Source organism: Myotis davidii, unplaced genomic scaffold, assembly GCF_000327345.1.
Source record: "Myotis davidii unplaced genomic scaffold, ASM32734v1 scaffold914, whole genome shotgun sequence".
NCBI lineage: Eukaryota > Metazoa > Chordata > Mammalia > Chiroptera > Vespertilionidae > Myotis > Myotis davidii.
Window position 1 is genome coordinate 1,326,032 of NW_006285484.1, and position 16,392 is coordinate 1,342,423.

General features: G+C 40.6%; 1 protein-coding gene and 1 pseudogene across 3 annotated transcripts in view; one reads left to right on the plus strand and one right to left on the minus strand.

The window, feature by feature from the left end:
• Window positions 1-2,747: 2,747 nt before the first annotated feature.
• Window positions 2,748-4,503, plus strand: LOC102767366 (annotated as a pseudogene).
• A 2,145-nt stretch (window positions 4,504-6,648) lies between these two features.
• The window catches only part of BZW1 (basic leucine zipper and W2 domains 1), a 16,558-nt gene continuing 6,814 nt past the window's right edge, over window positions 6,649-16,392 (minus strand). For 2 of the 3 annotated variants that reach the window (XM_006756266.2, XM_006756269.2), the window contains exons 4-12: window positions 15,553-15,647; window positions 14,498-14,563; window positions 12,714-12,849; window positions 11,709-11,818; window positions 11,200-11,370; window positions 10,839-10,985; window positions 10,224-10,362; window positions 9,855-9,977; window positions 6,649-9,496 (exon numbers count right to left, since the gene is read on the minus strand). In XM_006756266.2, coding sequence (XP_006756329.1) covers window positions 9,465-9,496; window positions 9,855-9,977; window positions 10,224-10,362; window positions 10,839-10,985; window positions 11,200-11,370; window positions 11,709-11,818; window positions 12,714-12,849; window positions 14,498-14,563; window positions 15,553-15,647 — 1,019 coding nt within the window. In that variant the 3' untranslated portion in view covers window positions 6,649-9,464. The remainder of the gene's footprint in view (window positions 9,497-9,854; window positions 9,978-10,223; window positions 10,363-10,838; window positions 10,986-11,199; window positions 11,371-11,708; window positions 11,819-12,713; window positions 12,850-14,497; window positions 14,564-15,552; window positions 15,648-16,392) is intronic. The other variant, XM_015559166.1, reaches the window with a different exon arrangement.

Below are 16,392 nucleotides of genomic sequence, written 5' to 3' on the forward strand. Positions count from 1 at the left end.
ACCTGGGCAGAACCTGGCTGGAGATCCTGGATAGAACCAGGCAAGAGAACCCAAATATCCTGATGAACTGAACGCTGCCTCTGTGCCATTCATTCCTTCTTCGCTGACTCCGTCCACACCTTTGGGGACCCCTGGACCTGCTGGGGTTGGACCCCAGCACTACATCACCTTCTTGGATTCTTATTACCCAAGTTACTAAGAATATTACCAGTGGCATATAGGGAGCTTAGCCAATGAGCAGTCAGAAAAGATGTTTCCTCTGTAGTTCACACTGATCCCCGGCTCAGCCCTTGCCCAGGCCTAAGGCCTCTGGCAGGAGCGTTAGGCCTGGGCAGGGGACCCCCGGCCCCAGGCGATTGTCGGCTCCTCCCCTTCCCAGGCCTCAGGCCTCTGTCCGGGCATTAGGTCTGGGCAGGTGACCCCAGCCCGCTCCGATGGCCTGCTCTGCCCCTACCCAGGCCTAAGGCCTCTGGCTGGGGACTCCCAGCCTGCTCAGATAGCAGGCTCCGCCCCTGCCCAGGCCAGAGGGGCGTTAGGCCTTGGCAGGGGACCCCAGCCTGCTCCAATCGCCTACCCAAGCCTCAGGCCTCTGGCTGGGGCATTAGGCCTGGGCAGGGGACCCCCAGCCCACTCCAATCGCCTACCCAGGCCTCAGGCCTCTGGTTGGGGCAGGGGACCCCCCAGCCCACTCTGATTGCAGGCTCTGCCCCTGCCCAGGCCTCAGGCCTCTGGCCAGGGCATTAGGCCTAAACAGGGGACCCCCAGCCCACTCTTATCACAGGCTCCGCTCATACTCAAGCCTCTAGCCAGGGCATTATGCCTGGGCAGGGACCCCCAGCCCCTGGCAATTGCCGGCTCCGCCCCTTCCCAGGCCTCAGGCCTCTGGCCGAGGCGTTAGGCCTGGGCAGGGGACCCCCAGCCCTGTGTGACCGCCGGCTCCGTCCCTACCCAGGCCTCAGGCTTCTGGCTGGGGCGATCACTGCTCTGCCTTCCTGGGTGGCATCTGGTGCTGCCTGCCCCGCCTTCCTGGTGGTCCCCAATCTGCAGCCAGGATTCCAAGGGCAGCATCTGGCGCTGCCTGCCCCACCTGAAGTATGCAAATTTAACGGCCATCTTTGTTGGGTTAATTTGCATACTCTTCTGATTGGCTGGCTGGCATAGCGAAGGTACGGTCAATTAGCATATTTGTCTTTTACTGATTCCTGCAAGAATAGGGCTTCCTGAAGCTGGAATGAAGCAGAGAAGGGAGCGAAGTTCACCAAGGCGAGCTTCACTCCCTTCTCCGCCGCTTTGCTCCTTTCTGTAGCACTTCACTCCCTTCTATGCTGTCTCCAGTCTTTGTTCCAAGCCTGTGTATGCAAATTAACCAACATCTTTGTTGGGTTTTTTTGCATACTTTGATTAGTTGGTGGGCGGAACAGAGGGATGGTCATTTTGCATGTTTCTCTTTTATTAGTGTAGATAGTTTACTAAAATTCTGTGGTACACACAAAAATATGTTTTGCTGATCTGAAAAAAGGTGTTTTGATTCATTCACACCAGAGGGCTATTGTGTTGGCTGTCAGTTTTTTACAATCTAAGGGAAAAGAGGTAAGTGCCTGACTAGCCAGGTATTGCATGTTTTGTATTTGAATAACACATCTTGCTTTCTCCTCCTTCAGATGTTTGCTAATTTCAGCAAGGCCTTCCCTGGCTACGGCTACTTAAAATTGCCACAGTCCCTCTTGCCAACACTATGCCTGTGCCCTTTCATTTTTTCTATAAGAACTTTTTATGCAACTCTGCTGCTCAGTAAATATTTGGTGGATGACTTTTTTGGAGCAGAGCTCTGAGGGAGAGATCCATATAGAAAACCCAGGTGCCAGAAGCCGGTGCATCCTTGCTGCTTGACACAGTCGCTGCAGGGAAGAAACATCTGCACAGCATATGTTTCAAGGGACCTGGCATATATGGCATACTGTTCTTAATATCTTTGCTCCCCTTCTTAGCGCTATGTGTTTTAACCAAGGTCACCTCTCCAAGAAAGGTTATTTCCCCAGGTGGGGATTTTTCTCTGGAGTTAGGGATTAACAGGACTAAAGAAGGGAATAAAGCAGTAAAACCCCTTAACTAAGTGTCAGGCGGGTAGTTAATCATTTTAACTACGAACAATCACTCTTAAGCTACATAATCTTTACTTAGGATAATTTCTTTCAGTTACTTCCTTGTAGCTTAACAGAATAATAGTGACCTTGGAATGGAGATAACAAACGCCCTAACCTTTGGAATAGAATGGATAGGATTAAAATCAGCTGATATAAATACAGATGTAACAGGAGAGTAAAGACAGAACCTGGCTAGAGAGCCTGGCGAGAGAACCTCGCTATGCTGATCAACTGAACGCTGTCTCCTTGTCCTGGAATTGAGCCATAATTACTTGGCTTATAGATCTACACTCAACCACCAAGCTACATGACCCAGGCCTTAAAAGTATTTTTTATTTTTTTATTTTTTATTTTATTTATACTTCAGAAAAGCAACTTTATTTTCTTTTGGGGGGGGGCACTATTTAAATCTAATAATTCATTTAAAGCCGACGCTCTATCCACTGAGCCAAACCGGTTTCGGCTTAAAAGTATTTTTTAAAAAATATATTTTTATTGAACGCCCTCCCGGAAGAAGAATGTAGATCCGGCCGCTGGTGGCCCCCAGAACAGACCTGGGGTAGTTGGGCCTGAACTATTTCTCTAGGTTTCCTCTCGTCCTTCCTGAGTCTTCCAGGTCCACGGAGGACACGTCTCCACCATCATGGGGGGTGGAGACCTGAACCTGAAGGAGAGCTGGCACCCGCAGACACTCCGCAATGTGGAGAAAGTGTGGAAGGCTGAGCAGAAGCATGTGGCTGAGCGGAGGAAGATTGAGGAGCTTCAGCGGGAGTTGCGGGAGGAGAGGGCCAGGGAGGAGATGCAGTGCTACGCGGAGGATGTTGGCGCTGTCAAGAAGAAAGAAGAAAAATTGGACTGGATGTACCAGGGTCCTGGGGGGATGGTGAACCGTGATGAGTACTTGCTGGGCCGCCCCGCTGACAAATATGTTTTTGAGAAGATGGAGAAGAAGGAGGCAGGCTGTTCTTCTGAGACAGGACTCCTCCCGGGCTCTATCTTTGCCCCTTCGGGTGCCAATTCCCTCCTTGACCTGGCCAGCAAGATCCCGGAGGACCCACTCTTCATCATCAGGAAGAAGGAAGAAGAGAAAAAAAGAGAGGTATTGAATAATCCTGTGAAAATGAAGAAAATCAAAGAATTGTTGCAAATGAGTCTGGAAAAAAAGGAGAAGAAAAAGGAGAAGAAAAAGCAGCACAAGAAACAAGCACAGAAGCTCAAGTAGTGATCGTTGCAGCAGTGAGGATGAGCGCCACTGGGGGAGGTCTCAAAAGATGGTAAATTCTTCCTCTGTTTTATCCAAAGTTCCTGGGTATGGTTTACAGATCAGGGACTCCGACCATAGCCAGCGTCTGCAGGGCCCTTTGATGGCTGAGCCAAAAGGAGTGCATGGGTGGAAGAATCACTCCAGGTCCAGGAGCTCCTCCCCCTCACCTCCCAGACATGCCAGCAAGAAGAGCACCAGAGGAGGGTCCCGGGACAGGAGGTCACGGTCCCCAAGGCCAAGCAAAACGCACAACTCTAAGGTAAACAGGAGAGAGCGAGGCCGAACGAAGAGCCCATCACCTAAAAAAGAGGTCTACCAAAGCTCTCATCAGAGGAACTTGAGCAAAAACGGCAAGAAATGATGGAAAATGCCAAGTGGCGGGAGGGAGAGAGGCTGGACATCCTTAAGAAGCACGCGAAGGATGAGGAAAGGGAGCAGAGGCTGGAGAAGCTGGACTCTCGGGACGGGAAGTTTATCCACCGCATGAAGCTAGAGTGTGTGTCCACCTCCTCCCTGGAGGACCGGGTGAAGCGGAATATCTACTCTTTACAGAGAACCTCGGTAGCCCTGGAGAAGAACTTTATGAAAAGATGAAACCATCCTCTCTTGCTGGTTTTCCTGAATGCTCCAGGGAAGCTGCTGACCCTTAAAAATTGTCTTTATGAGTTCAAGTGACTTCTGCCACAGACGTCAAACCACCACTGTTCAAAGTGACTCTCCTCTGTTGACTCCTGAAACAGCTACTTCGAGAACTTGCTTTATGGGACCCTCAGCAACTTTTGCTGGGTGCAGAGTGGGTTTTGACTGTTTTTAATGGTGGGCACTGGACCATCTAGGTGTGAGCACTCCTGCCACTCTGGAGGGCTGCTTCCTGTGGTTGTGATTTGTATTATGCCTCTTTCCTCCCACTGTGTGAACACACCTATTCTACCACCTCAGCATATACCAGTCCTTTTAGAAACCTCACTCTCCAGGCACTGAGATAGATTGTGCTCACTAGGGTAAATGAACATTTACTTGATTTAATAGGTGACAGGGTGAGACCAGGTTAGGGCAGAGCCAAGGGAGTGACAAAGAATCTGGAAGGGGAAAATTTTTTTTTGAAAACATTTTTAAAAAAAATATATTTTATTGATTTTTTTACAGAGAGGGAGAGGGATAGAGAGTTAGAAACATCGGTCAGCTGCCTCCTGCACACTCCCCACTGGGGATATGCCCACAATCAAGGTACATGCCCCTAACCGGAATCAAACCTGGGACCCTTGAATCCGCAGGCCGACGCTCTATCCACTGAGCCAAACCAGTCAGGGCGGAAAATATTTTAAAAATCCCTAAGTGGCCGAAACCGGTTTGGCTCAGTGGATGATGTTTCTCTCTCATCGATGTTTCTGGCTCTCTCTCCCTTCCTCTCTGTAGAAAATCAATAAAATACATTTAAAAAAAAAATCCCTAAGTGAACTGTTGGAACCATTGGACTATCTTCCAAACTGTGTGTGTGCGTGTGTATTTTAAATATATTTTGATTTTTTTACAGAGGAAGGGAGAGGGATAGAGTCAGAAACATTGATGAACGAGAAACATTGCTCAGCTGCCTCCTGCACACCCCCCACTGGGGATGTGCCCGCAACCAGGTACATGCCCTTGACCGGAATCGAACCCGGAACCCTTCAGTCCACAGGCCGACGCTCTCCACTGAGCCAAACGGGTTAGGGCACAAATGGTAATTTTTTACATGCTTTTTAAAAAAACGTTAGCTTTGTGGTATCTTGTTTGGTAAGTGACTTTACTATTTAACGGAATCGCATTGTATCTTGTTATTAATACAGTAAGGCAGGTCGGCTTTTTTTCCCCTTTGCAAATCCAGCTAGTTTAGGAGGGGCTGGGTGCTTAGAGTCTTTGATGTGAGAAGTGCAATGATAAAGTCAAATGTATGAATCAGGACCAAATTTGCAGTATGCTCCCTAGCTCTTAAAAACTAAAAAAAAAAGGAAGCTGTTTAAAAAATATATATTTTTATTGGTTTCAGAGAGGAAGGATAGAAAAATCAATGATGAGAATCACTGATAGGCTGCCTCCTACATGCCCCCTACTGGGGATCGAACCCACAACCCAGCATGTGCCCTTGATCGGAATAAAACCTGGGATCCTTCAGTCCACAGGCTGACACTCTATCCATTCAGCCAAAATGACCCTGACCAGGGCTTAAGTTTTTATTTTTAAACATATTTTACTGATTTTTTACAGAGAGGGAGAGGGACAGAGCTAGAAACATCTGAGGGAGAAACAACCAGCTGCCTCTTGCACACCCGCTCCTGGGGATGTGCCTGCAACCAAGGTACATGCCCTTGACCGGAATCGAACCTGGGACCCTTGAGTCCCAGGCAGACGCTCTATCCACTGAGCCAAACTGATTAGGGCAGGGCTTAAGTTTTTTTTAAAATTGATTTTTATAGGGAGAGAAACATTGTGAGCAAAACATCAACCTGCTGCCTCCTGAACGCCCCCTAAGGAGACCAAGCCTACAATACTGGCACATGCTGATTGGGAACTAAACCTGCAAACTCGTGGTGCCTGGATGATGCCTAACGGAGCCACATGGGCCAGGTCAACTAGGGTTCTTAGTAAGTTACTAAGGTGACAGTGATGGATGCACTGTCCTCATCCTTTTTAAAATTCATTGTAAGTGCACTGGAAAATCTAGATGATTGGACTTGATATGACTCCTAATTACCCAGTAAAATTGGAAGAGAATGGGAGTTTGGAAGCCTTTCTGATCCAACCAAGTTTCACACACTTATGCATAGGGTTGTGTTCAAATACAAATATACTGCAATTCAAGTGTTTTAGACAGAAGCCAATTATAAGCTACTTTGAAGTTGAAAGTACTGATTCTATCTTCTAGAGCCCCCTTAAAGCCTACTGAACAACTTAAACCTTTAGGACTCAGTAGGATGAATAGGTTAACTTACACATACTAGGGAACTAATACCCAGCATAATTCTCACAGAAATGATTAACTTATTTTACATGGCACCTGTAAACACCACCCGAGGGAAATTTTTATAAAGGCAATTTAGTAGTCTAAGCAATAACGTACATTTAAACTGATACTCATGTTACATTTAAAGCCCAGTAGTTGTGCCAGTTCCTGCAAGCATCCTGTGTGACAGTAGATGCATCAGTTAATACTTTAATACCATTTACCAGTGTTTTGTCCAACAACTTAAAATCACTCATCTAGAATTTTGATTTTTATAGATTAGAAGGAACCCAAATAGTTCTCCCATACATTTATAATCAAGAAAGAATATCTTAAGACCACCAAAGTCAATGGGAAATGACTTGTCTAATGCCTGTGGTGAGCTACTGTTAAAAAAAAATGGTGACTGGCAGAAAACAAATTTTCTCTATTTCCTAATAACCCTTGAAGAAAAAAAATACTGCTTCAGGATATAGAGCTGAATGAAGATATGTCTGACAATGCAAATGTCTATCTCTAGGTCCTCTCCTACCTTAAAATAAGACATATTAGGTCCACATTCTCAGTGGGGGCGATCTCAACCCCAAATGGGACAAAAAAACCTCCCATATTCATTTAATGTATAAAGCAGGTACAATACACATACAAGCTTATCTGTAATAAAATTTATTGGGGTGCTATAAGAAAACTCTAAAAAGGCTTCCTGGAGGAGAGTGATGAGCTTTGAGAAACACTGAATTAGAAGTCAGTATCTCAGTCACATGCATTTCCTCTTACCACCATCATTATGCTGTGACAAAATATCCTTGGTGTTTTTGGTATTTGGAATTTTCATAAGAACAGCATAATAAATATCTCTAGGACAATACTCCAGAATAATTAAGATTAAGAAACTTATGATCAGCTCTAAACACATTTAATTATGGCATCTAAGAGACCCTCTGAAATGGAAACCAAGTTAGGAAAATCAACATTTATCCAATCATACAAGTACAATTTTAACATCTATATTAAGAATTACATATTTGAGGCCATAGGTTGGCACTGGCAACTGAGTTCCAAAATTACCACTTAGAATTCTAAAAGAAAATCTGCAGTCCTTTCAGAAAGCATTCCCTTTTTTTTATACTGTCACAGGTGATACCCATTTACTATAATATTGTAAGTAAACACTACGTTGTCATTATGAAAAAAAAAACTGTGATCAGACAAAGATCATAATGTAGTTCTGGGAGACTACACATTCACTATACACAGTATATAATAAAACAGGGTACACTTTGAATAGCAGTAACATGCAATAATTTGGTTGTTGAAATGTTATGTAGTTTCTGCTACATCAGAATTCTTTGTAGGTGTTTATAGTTTGGGAGCTATAAGGGTGAAAGAGCAATTATTTAATGCTTACATAGTAGAAACGCCTGAATGTATAACATACAGTTACCACTGGACATTAGCATGGAATTTATAAAAAAAATAAAGAAGATTGACCTATATAACCTAATAAGGATGGACTTTATTTTTTTTTAAAGTCTTTTAAGGACTACAAATTACAAAGCAAAAGCAAATCACTACGTAGAAACCTAGTGAATACACTTTGCCTGTGCATGAAAAGTTTATCAAAGTTATTCATTTACAATTTTACCCCATTCATAATGGTATCAATAATAATGCTCTTCTTAAGGTAACTATACATCTTCATTTCAAATTATACTACATATTATTCCCTCCAGATGAATTGTTAAACACCAAATTCTTGGCTCATAAAAATGGCACCTTTGAAAGGGGCAATTTCTATTCAGTCTCTGGTGGCATTATTCCAAGCTAATTTCTTTCAATAATCAAAACTTCCAAAATCTTCACTTTTAAGGTGAAGTCTTTCCAATCAAAAAGTGTGGTCACATTGTTTTCTGCTGACTACATATATAGATGGGTGGCAGCAAGAAAAGATGGAAATTAAAATAACTGAATTGTATAGAAAAGATTTTTGGCTCATGGCAATTAAAAAATTTAAAAAGGCAACTAGGGTATGCTAATAGCCAAATGCTTGAATCATTAATTAGTGAATATTAGGAGAATGAGGCTGGTCCTATCATTACACTCCATTCTTTACATCAAATACTCTAAGCCAATAGGAAACGAGTTATATTTAGAGTCCCAATTAGAACATGCTGGCACTTAACATTTTCAACAATTTACTGGGTTTAGTAGAGTCGTTTCATTACACTATTTCATGAGTCCTTTCCTAACATTCTAAGTGTTAAATTCATTATGTGACAAGACTTTTCTAAGGTACAGTTGTAAATGGTATGACAAGAATACCCCATATGTTCTGCTTGAAAAGACAGAAACTGAATGAAGAAGTTTCTCAATAGGAAAAAGCTCAACTTTCTTCTTCCCACCACCTCTGCCATAATAGTTTCCCCAAGACCTCACTTTCAAGCTTTTCTCCATGGCTTCACTAAGGAATGAAAATCAGAGCAAACAACTGAGCTCAAACACATCTGGAGCTGAAATTCAAGAAAATATTAACATGTGAGCAATGGTTCAAATACTCAAGATTCATGTTAATGAATTCAATTACTGCATATGAGATTTTTACAGATGAGGAGGGCTTTGGGCATACCGAATTATCACACAAATCATTGCTTTTTGAGACTTTGGATACTTTTACAGTTTAATTTGCAAACAGAATTTTTGTAACAAATTATTTTTAACCAAATCATATCTTTAAAACTGTTTATATAGAAAACCCAGGAAAAAAGTGAACTGTTCATTGTGGAAGGCCTTAAATTACATTATTACAGTAGAAAATACAGGAGGTAGAAGATAACTGAAAAGACTAATGCAACATTAGATCCAAATCTACAGCTCCTGTAGCTACTTAAAACATGGTTTTAGAAACTAAACCCAACATTTCCAGTAACCATAGAAACAGTTAAAATAAAATTTGCCATGAAAGCCCTTATATCATGCTTGATATAGGGAGGTAGGAAGATGTAAGAACCAGGACACATGAGACATGACATTTTATCTACAACTCCTGTTTGCTTTACTGAGGGTGTAGTTTCAAAATTCAGTCACCTTCTTCAGCTTCAGACTCAGATTCTAGAAAAGAGAGAAAATGGAGCAAAGCATTATATATTAGAAAGCAAAAGTTCCCTTTTATAACTGTGAAGACTTTATTAATGTCCTACTTATATGAGGGATATTAAAGAGTATTCATTTATAAATGTCAAAATTCGTATTAGACATTCTCAAAATTTTCAAATTTCCTCCTAAGAAAGTAGTACTAGGGTCATCAGAATATTTTAATGAAGTCTAATTTTCCTCAGCTGCCTTAGAGTTAATAAATCAACAAAAATCTGTACTCTAGGTACAAAACGGTATCTGAAAGAGGCAGCATGTGGAGGCGTTCTATAGCCACACTTAACCAGTTCTTAGGCTTCTGCCACAAAAGACTTACCTTCTTCAGCATTTTTGAGCCACTCCACAAACTTTTTCATTTGTTCAAGGAAGACACTTTTCCCCTTTGCAACATGTGCATCTTTGTACCACTTCAGAATGGGTTCCTCACTCAGGACTTCAGCTGTAAAGAAGAGAGCGAGCATTACATTCGGGAAGTTTTCAAACATGTCTCTAACGCAGAGTTAGAACCTACCTAAGATGCAAAAAAGACCCCATTGAAAGGAAAAACAAACAAACCTATATTCAAAACATTCTTAATTGGTATCTTCAACAAGTAATTTTTAAAGAAAAACATAAAAGACCAACTACCCAGCCAGGGCCACCTTCTTTATTAAAAAAAAAAGTTTTTTGAGAAATTTTAAATTACCTTTGTAAAAAAGCACCACTATTTTCTGGAAGGCTTTCATGAAATGAATGTTATCATAGCAATACTCCTGAATCTTCAGTAACAGAGTCAGCTCAGACTGACCTTGAGTAGTAAAGGCAGCAAGGAGAGGGCTGTATTGCTTTTGAAGGGAAGGGAGAAAAGATTTAGTTATTCATTCTGCTAACTATCCATTATAAAATCCCTAAAATACAGAACATAACTATCTTTTACAATCACTGTGAATTAATTATATTCTACTTAGTGGAAATTAAAAAAAAATAGTAAAGCTTAAGCATTTATGTCAAATAAACAATACTGCACCAGGGATTCCAGATGACTGTCAATACAATGTTTAATATTTTAAAGGAAAAAGAAGAAAACTTCCAAAGTTCCATAAAAACCAAACACCAAATTGCAGGCATAAGCTACTTTTAAATACTCGTTTTTAACCTGTGAAACAAACAAAACCCAAGCTAGGCTTTAAAAAAAGTTACATCAATAATATTTGTCTATTTACTGGTTGAATTATCCCCATGAACTAGATGTGATAAACACTCTTAGAAAAATACAGTAACAGTTCATTTTTCCAAATTTAAAAGCAGAATGTTCTAATACCTTCAAGTGCTTGATGGCTTGCTCTGCTACAAGCTCCTCTTTTTTGTTCCATTCCACGGTGCTCATTACACTGGACCAGATTAATCCAATGACAACCGGTTCTGGGATGTTGTTTTTTTTCATCTCCTCCTTGACATACAAAATTATCTGCAAAAGAATCCAAATTTAGTTAACATAAATGATATGTATGTACATACTCCATACATACTCCCCGAGTATTATAATTTCTGGGCCCAAGAAGGCACTAAATATAAAAAAGACAGGCAAAGCCCCAGCATAATATTCTATAGCTATTAACTAAAGTCCACTCTAGTGAAATACTTTAGCCAGATAAAGACAGTTTAAACAAAAAATATCTTACATCCTTAAATGGATCACCACGGGACATCTGTTCTTGAAGCTCTTTCTGGAGTTCTTTACGAGCTCCTATGGTCTGCTGATTCCGAACATATTCTGAAAGCTCTTTTAAGCCTGCCTCAGTGAAATACTTTGTGAAGTGTTCAACGCTTTGTTTATTGGCAGGAAAAAGTTCCTGAAAGGAGAAGTTAATCTAGTTAGATTATCTTTAAATCAGGTTAAGAAAAACTCTTAACAGATTACAAATGACAAGTTCCTTATTACCCTTTCCTGGCAAGAATGGCATAAGAGAAGGAAAGAAGATACCCCAGCTGGTGTGGGGCTCAGTGGTTCAGCATCAACCTACGAACCAGGAGATCACGGTTTGATTCCTGATCTGGGCACATGTCCTGGTTGTGAACCTGATCCCCAGTAGGAGGCATGCAGAAGGCACCCGATCAATGATTCTCATCATGGATGCTTGTTTCTCTCTCGCTCTCCTTTCCTCTTAATATCAATAAAGAAGCTACAAACCATCAGTCTGTTATCCATGCTGACTCTCCGAAGACTTGAAGCTACTGCATTGATGTCTTTTTCATTTATCCATGATTTAAAGAGCTTTACAGCAAAAGCTGCTGAAACCCCTGTAGAAAAGAGCACACTTAGCAGAACCGCCTTTCTGGATTCAACCTCCCCATTTCCTCCCTCCATAGTTAAGCCACACAGGACTACTCCCTTTATTTCCACTTACTCCTGAACATCCCTCTGCTACTGCTTACCATTTAACTCCAATTTCTCTAGTCTACCATTTGCTGATTATATATTCTTACTCAAGTGAAACTGTTTTCTAATGTGTAAAATGAGAGTAAACAGTTCTTACAATTGACAGGGTTGTTGTGAAAATTAAAATAAGGCATGTTAAATACAGAGTACTCTGGCCAATGTGGCTCAGTTGGTTGTAGCATCATCCCATACACGAAAAGGTCGTGGGTCTGATTCCCCATCAGAGCACATATGAAAGGCAAACGACAAATGTTTCTTTCTCTCCCCCTCTCCCTAAAATCTTCCTTGGGTGAAGATTAAATAATAAAAAAATAAAAAATAGTATTTGTAAAGAAAAGTTGTTACTATAAAAAATAATTTACCTATGGAGATCAATATATGAGACTTATTTTCCTTTTCAGCTTGACATTTCTCCCAATAGCATTTTCACTATTAAAGATGATCCCAAGTCTCCCAATTGGAATTAATTTCCTTATGGGTTACCATGGAATTAAAATCCTTTTACTTTATAATCACATTGCATCTGAACCCTAGATATTTGCCGTATACCTAAATTAAGCCATTAACCCTCGATGCCAAAAGTATATAATAAATGTCTAATGAATCTGAATCAACCTATTAAATTTAAGGACAGTTAAAAAGACTATACAAGTCAAATCTAAATAAACTCTAAGTTTTATATCAGTCCATCTTTCATGCTCTTATCTACCCTACCCTCAGCCAACTAAAAACTAACCTTTACTAAAGGTTAATTACCTTCTTTAACCAAATTCTCATTATAAAGGCTATTAAGAATGGGTACATTAAGTGTTCCATTAGCCAGAAGAACACCAGTCAACATAGCCAGCTTGTTCCTCTCCGACTCCGAAAAACCCTTTAAGAACAGCAGCAGCTGTAACAATAAATAGTTATAAGTTAAAAGAGCAACTATTTAAAGAGAAGCAGTAAAACATACTATACTGGTTACAAGTATGGGCTCTGGAGTACCGTCCACGTGTTATAATACACACTAGAGGCCCGGAGCACCAGATTCGTGGTGTGTGTGTGTGTGTGTGTGTGTCCCTCAGCTTGACCTGTGCCTTCTTGCAGTCCGGGACCCCTAGGGGATGTCCGCAAGCCAGCAGTCACATATCCCTCTTGCAACCCGGGACCCCTTGCTACTTTACCGCCCGCTACCACTGCTACACTTGCCAGCCCAGCTTCTGGCTGAGCAGTGTTCCCTCTGTGCAAGCGCACTGACCACCAGAGGGCAGCTCCTGCATTGAGCACCTGCCCCCTGGTGGTCAGTGTGTGTCATAGCTACTGGTTGTTCCACCGTTCGGTGGATTTGCATATTATGCTTTTATTATATAGAATTATATAGGATTAGCTGAGTGATTGTAGGCAAGTTAACTTCTGTTGCCTCAGTTTCTTCATATGTAAAATGTGGATTAAACGTGTTCATAGGGTTTTTGCAAATATTAAATGAGTTTAATTAGAATAGTGTCAGATACTTGGTAAAGGTTACCAAAAACATTATTACCATATATTCTGTGCACCTAAAAATTAGCAAGTAAGCTAAATTTCCCTTTTTCAATGTATTTAGTTCTAATCCTCTATTGTCTATCTTTTGAACAAACTCTACTTTGATTTTTAGTCTTCTGCCACTTATTTGGACACAGAGCTAAGGAACAGTGTATAGCAAGTTAAACTAAATGATTTACCCCCAAACTACATTTCAGAAACAATCTACCTAAATATCTAAAATTACCTCAAATCTAAACAGTAAGGAGGTTCCAAAAAAAATTAAATACAGGACTATCATATGATCCAGCAATCCACTTCTGGTATTTATCTTAAGAAACCCAAAACAATAATTCAAAAAGATATATGCATTCCTATGTTCACTGCAGCATTATTTATTTATAGTAGCCAAGGTATGGAACCAACCCAAATGCCCATCAACAGACAAGTGGATAAAAAAAGCTGTGGATAGAGCGTCGGCCCATGGTCAGGTTCGATTCTGGTCAAGGGCATGTACCTCAGTACAGGCTCCATCCCTGGTCCCAGTCAGGGCGCATATGGGAGGCAACCAATTGATGTGTCTTTCTCACATCGATATTCCTCTCTGTCTCTCCCTCCTACCTTCCGCTCTCCCTCTAAAAAAAAAAAAAGAATGGAAAAATGTCCTCGAGTGAGGATTAACAACAAAAAACTGGTACATATATACTTGACCATGAAAAAGAACAAAACCTTAATATAGATGGATCTAGGATATTATGCTAAATAAAATAAGTCAGACAGAGAAAGGCAAATGGCATATGATTTCACTTATATGGGGAAATCTAAAAAAAAAAATGAACAAACAAAACAGAAATAAATTCAAAGAGAACTGATAGTCACCAGATGGAATGGGGACTGGTGGAAAAGGGGAAGTAATTAACAAGTACAAATGACAGTTACATTTACAATGATCTGAAACCTGTGGCTGAATTAGGACTTAACATTCCCCTTTTTGACCTCAACCTTCTCTTTCCCACAAAACATACTGCTCTTCATACCTTTTTCACTTCATCTTCAAAACCTTTCTCCAGGTATTTGTAGCGCCTGATTAACTTGTTAAAAACCTATTAAGAATAGTAAAGGAATAAATTAAGTTCAATGATAAATTCATATATACAGATGCCAGGTTCCCAAAAAGATCTAGGTCAGGGCACCTGAGATCTCAGTGATATTATCTCTAGAACAGCAAAGAAGTGAAGCGTCCACTAGATATGTTTATAAGCTGTTTAAACCTGCTTGGGAAGAGCCTGTCAACTCCCAAACACTGCAATGTTCCAATGCAATGCTGTTAACACTTTAACAGCAACCCACAATAAATCTTTATTGCCAAACATTAAAGCAAAGACTAACTGTTGCTCATATATGTCATTTACCTATTTGTAGGATATACTAAATAGTTCTACTTTCCTAATGACACAGAAAACAAAATCGGTTAAATAGACTTGAATTCTTGGCTTATAGTAATGCAAGCAAAAGTAACTATGTATGAAACATTCAAATGAGATTTTGATTGTTAGGCTAATCTGCCTGTAACTCATTCACTTTTTAAAAACTCATACACAGGCCAAAGCCGGTTTGGCTCAGTGGATAGAGCGTCAGCCTGCGGACTGAAAGGTCCCAGGTTCGATTCCGGTCAAGGGCATGTACCTTGGTTGTGGGCACATCCCCAGTAGGAGATGTGCAGGAGGCAGCTGATCGATGTTTCTCTCTCATCAATGTTTCTAACCCTCTATCTCTCTCCCTTCCTCTCTGGAAAAACTCAATAAAATATATTAAAAAAAAAACCAAAAAACTCATACACAGAATAACACAATGATAGAAATCATGACAGGGAACTGATTTCCCTTTTCATTTTCACATTTTTCTTTAAAAAAAATGGATTCATTTCAGAGGGACAAACAGGAAAAGAAGGGCTAATTCAATCTTTTCCTACTTTGTTTGCCTCAACACATTTTGAAGTTTCTAATTCAGCATATTTCACAAGAAAATTCACTTTAAACCTTCAATTCAAATTCCTTCAATCTTCTACTGCAACCTCCTAAGTTTTATTCACCTGAGCAAATGCTTGCATGGTCTCTAGGTCTTCTTGTGCTGCAAACACACAGACATCTGTACGCATCATGTCATCTGCCAGTGTACCACCTGGGGCTAAGGAACAAAAAATTTGCAGTGACCTTCATTTAAAATGAGTACCATTTCAATTTTACTTTTTGTGAGGATTCTCATCTCTATATATAAAAGGCTAAGTGACCGGCCATACATCTGTCCTACCAGCCGGTACATATGATGCGCACTGGCAATTTAAAAATAAACGTTGACCTGAGCATGCACGATATGTATAAAGCTCTCAGAATGGATATTATTAAAATCCCCCATGAAATGATTTGTAACAATCATCACTGAAGCTACCTTTGGAAATAGTATATCTATAGATTATATCTAAACATGCGATTCTTTGTCCTAAAAATGAGCACGTTCATAAATGAGGAAATTTTGGATATACTCGATGGAGATTTTCACACCTATTTGAGTGATGATTCCATTGATTCAGTGGATGATGCCAAAAATGAAAATTTTCCCATCGAATTTCTTTAATAGTACTCTTTCGGGAATGTCATGTCATAAAATTAAAATCACCAAGTAGGTGCAATCATCATGCTACTGAGAAATCTTAATAGCAAATGGGGTCTTTGTAATGGTACTAGATTTATTATCAAAAGATTGAGACCTAACATAATTGAAGCTGAAATATTAACAGGATCTGGGGAAGGAGAGGTTGTTCTGATTCCAAGAATTGATTTGTCCCCATCTGACACTGGTCTCCCATTTAAATTAATTCAACAACAATTTCCTGTGATGCCACAATGACTAATAATAAATCACAAGGACAAAC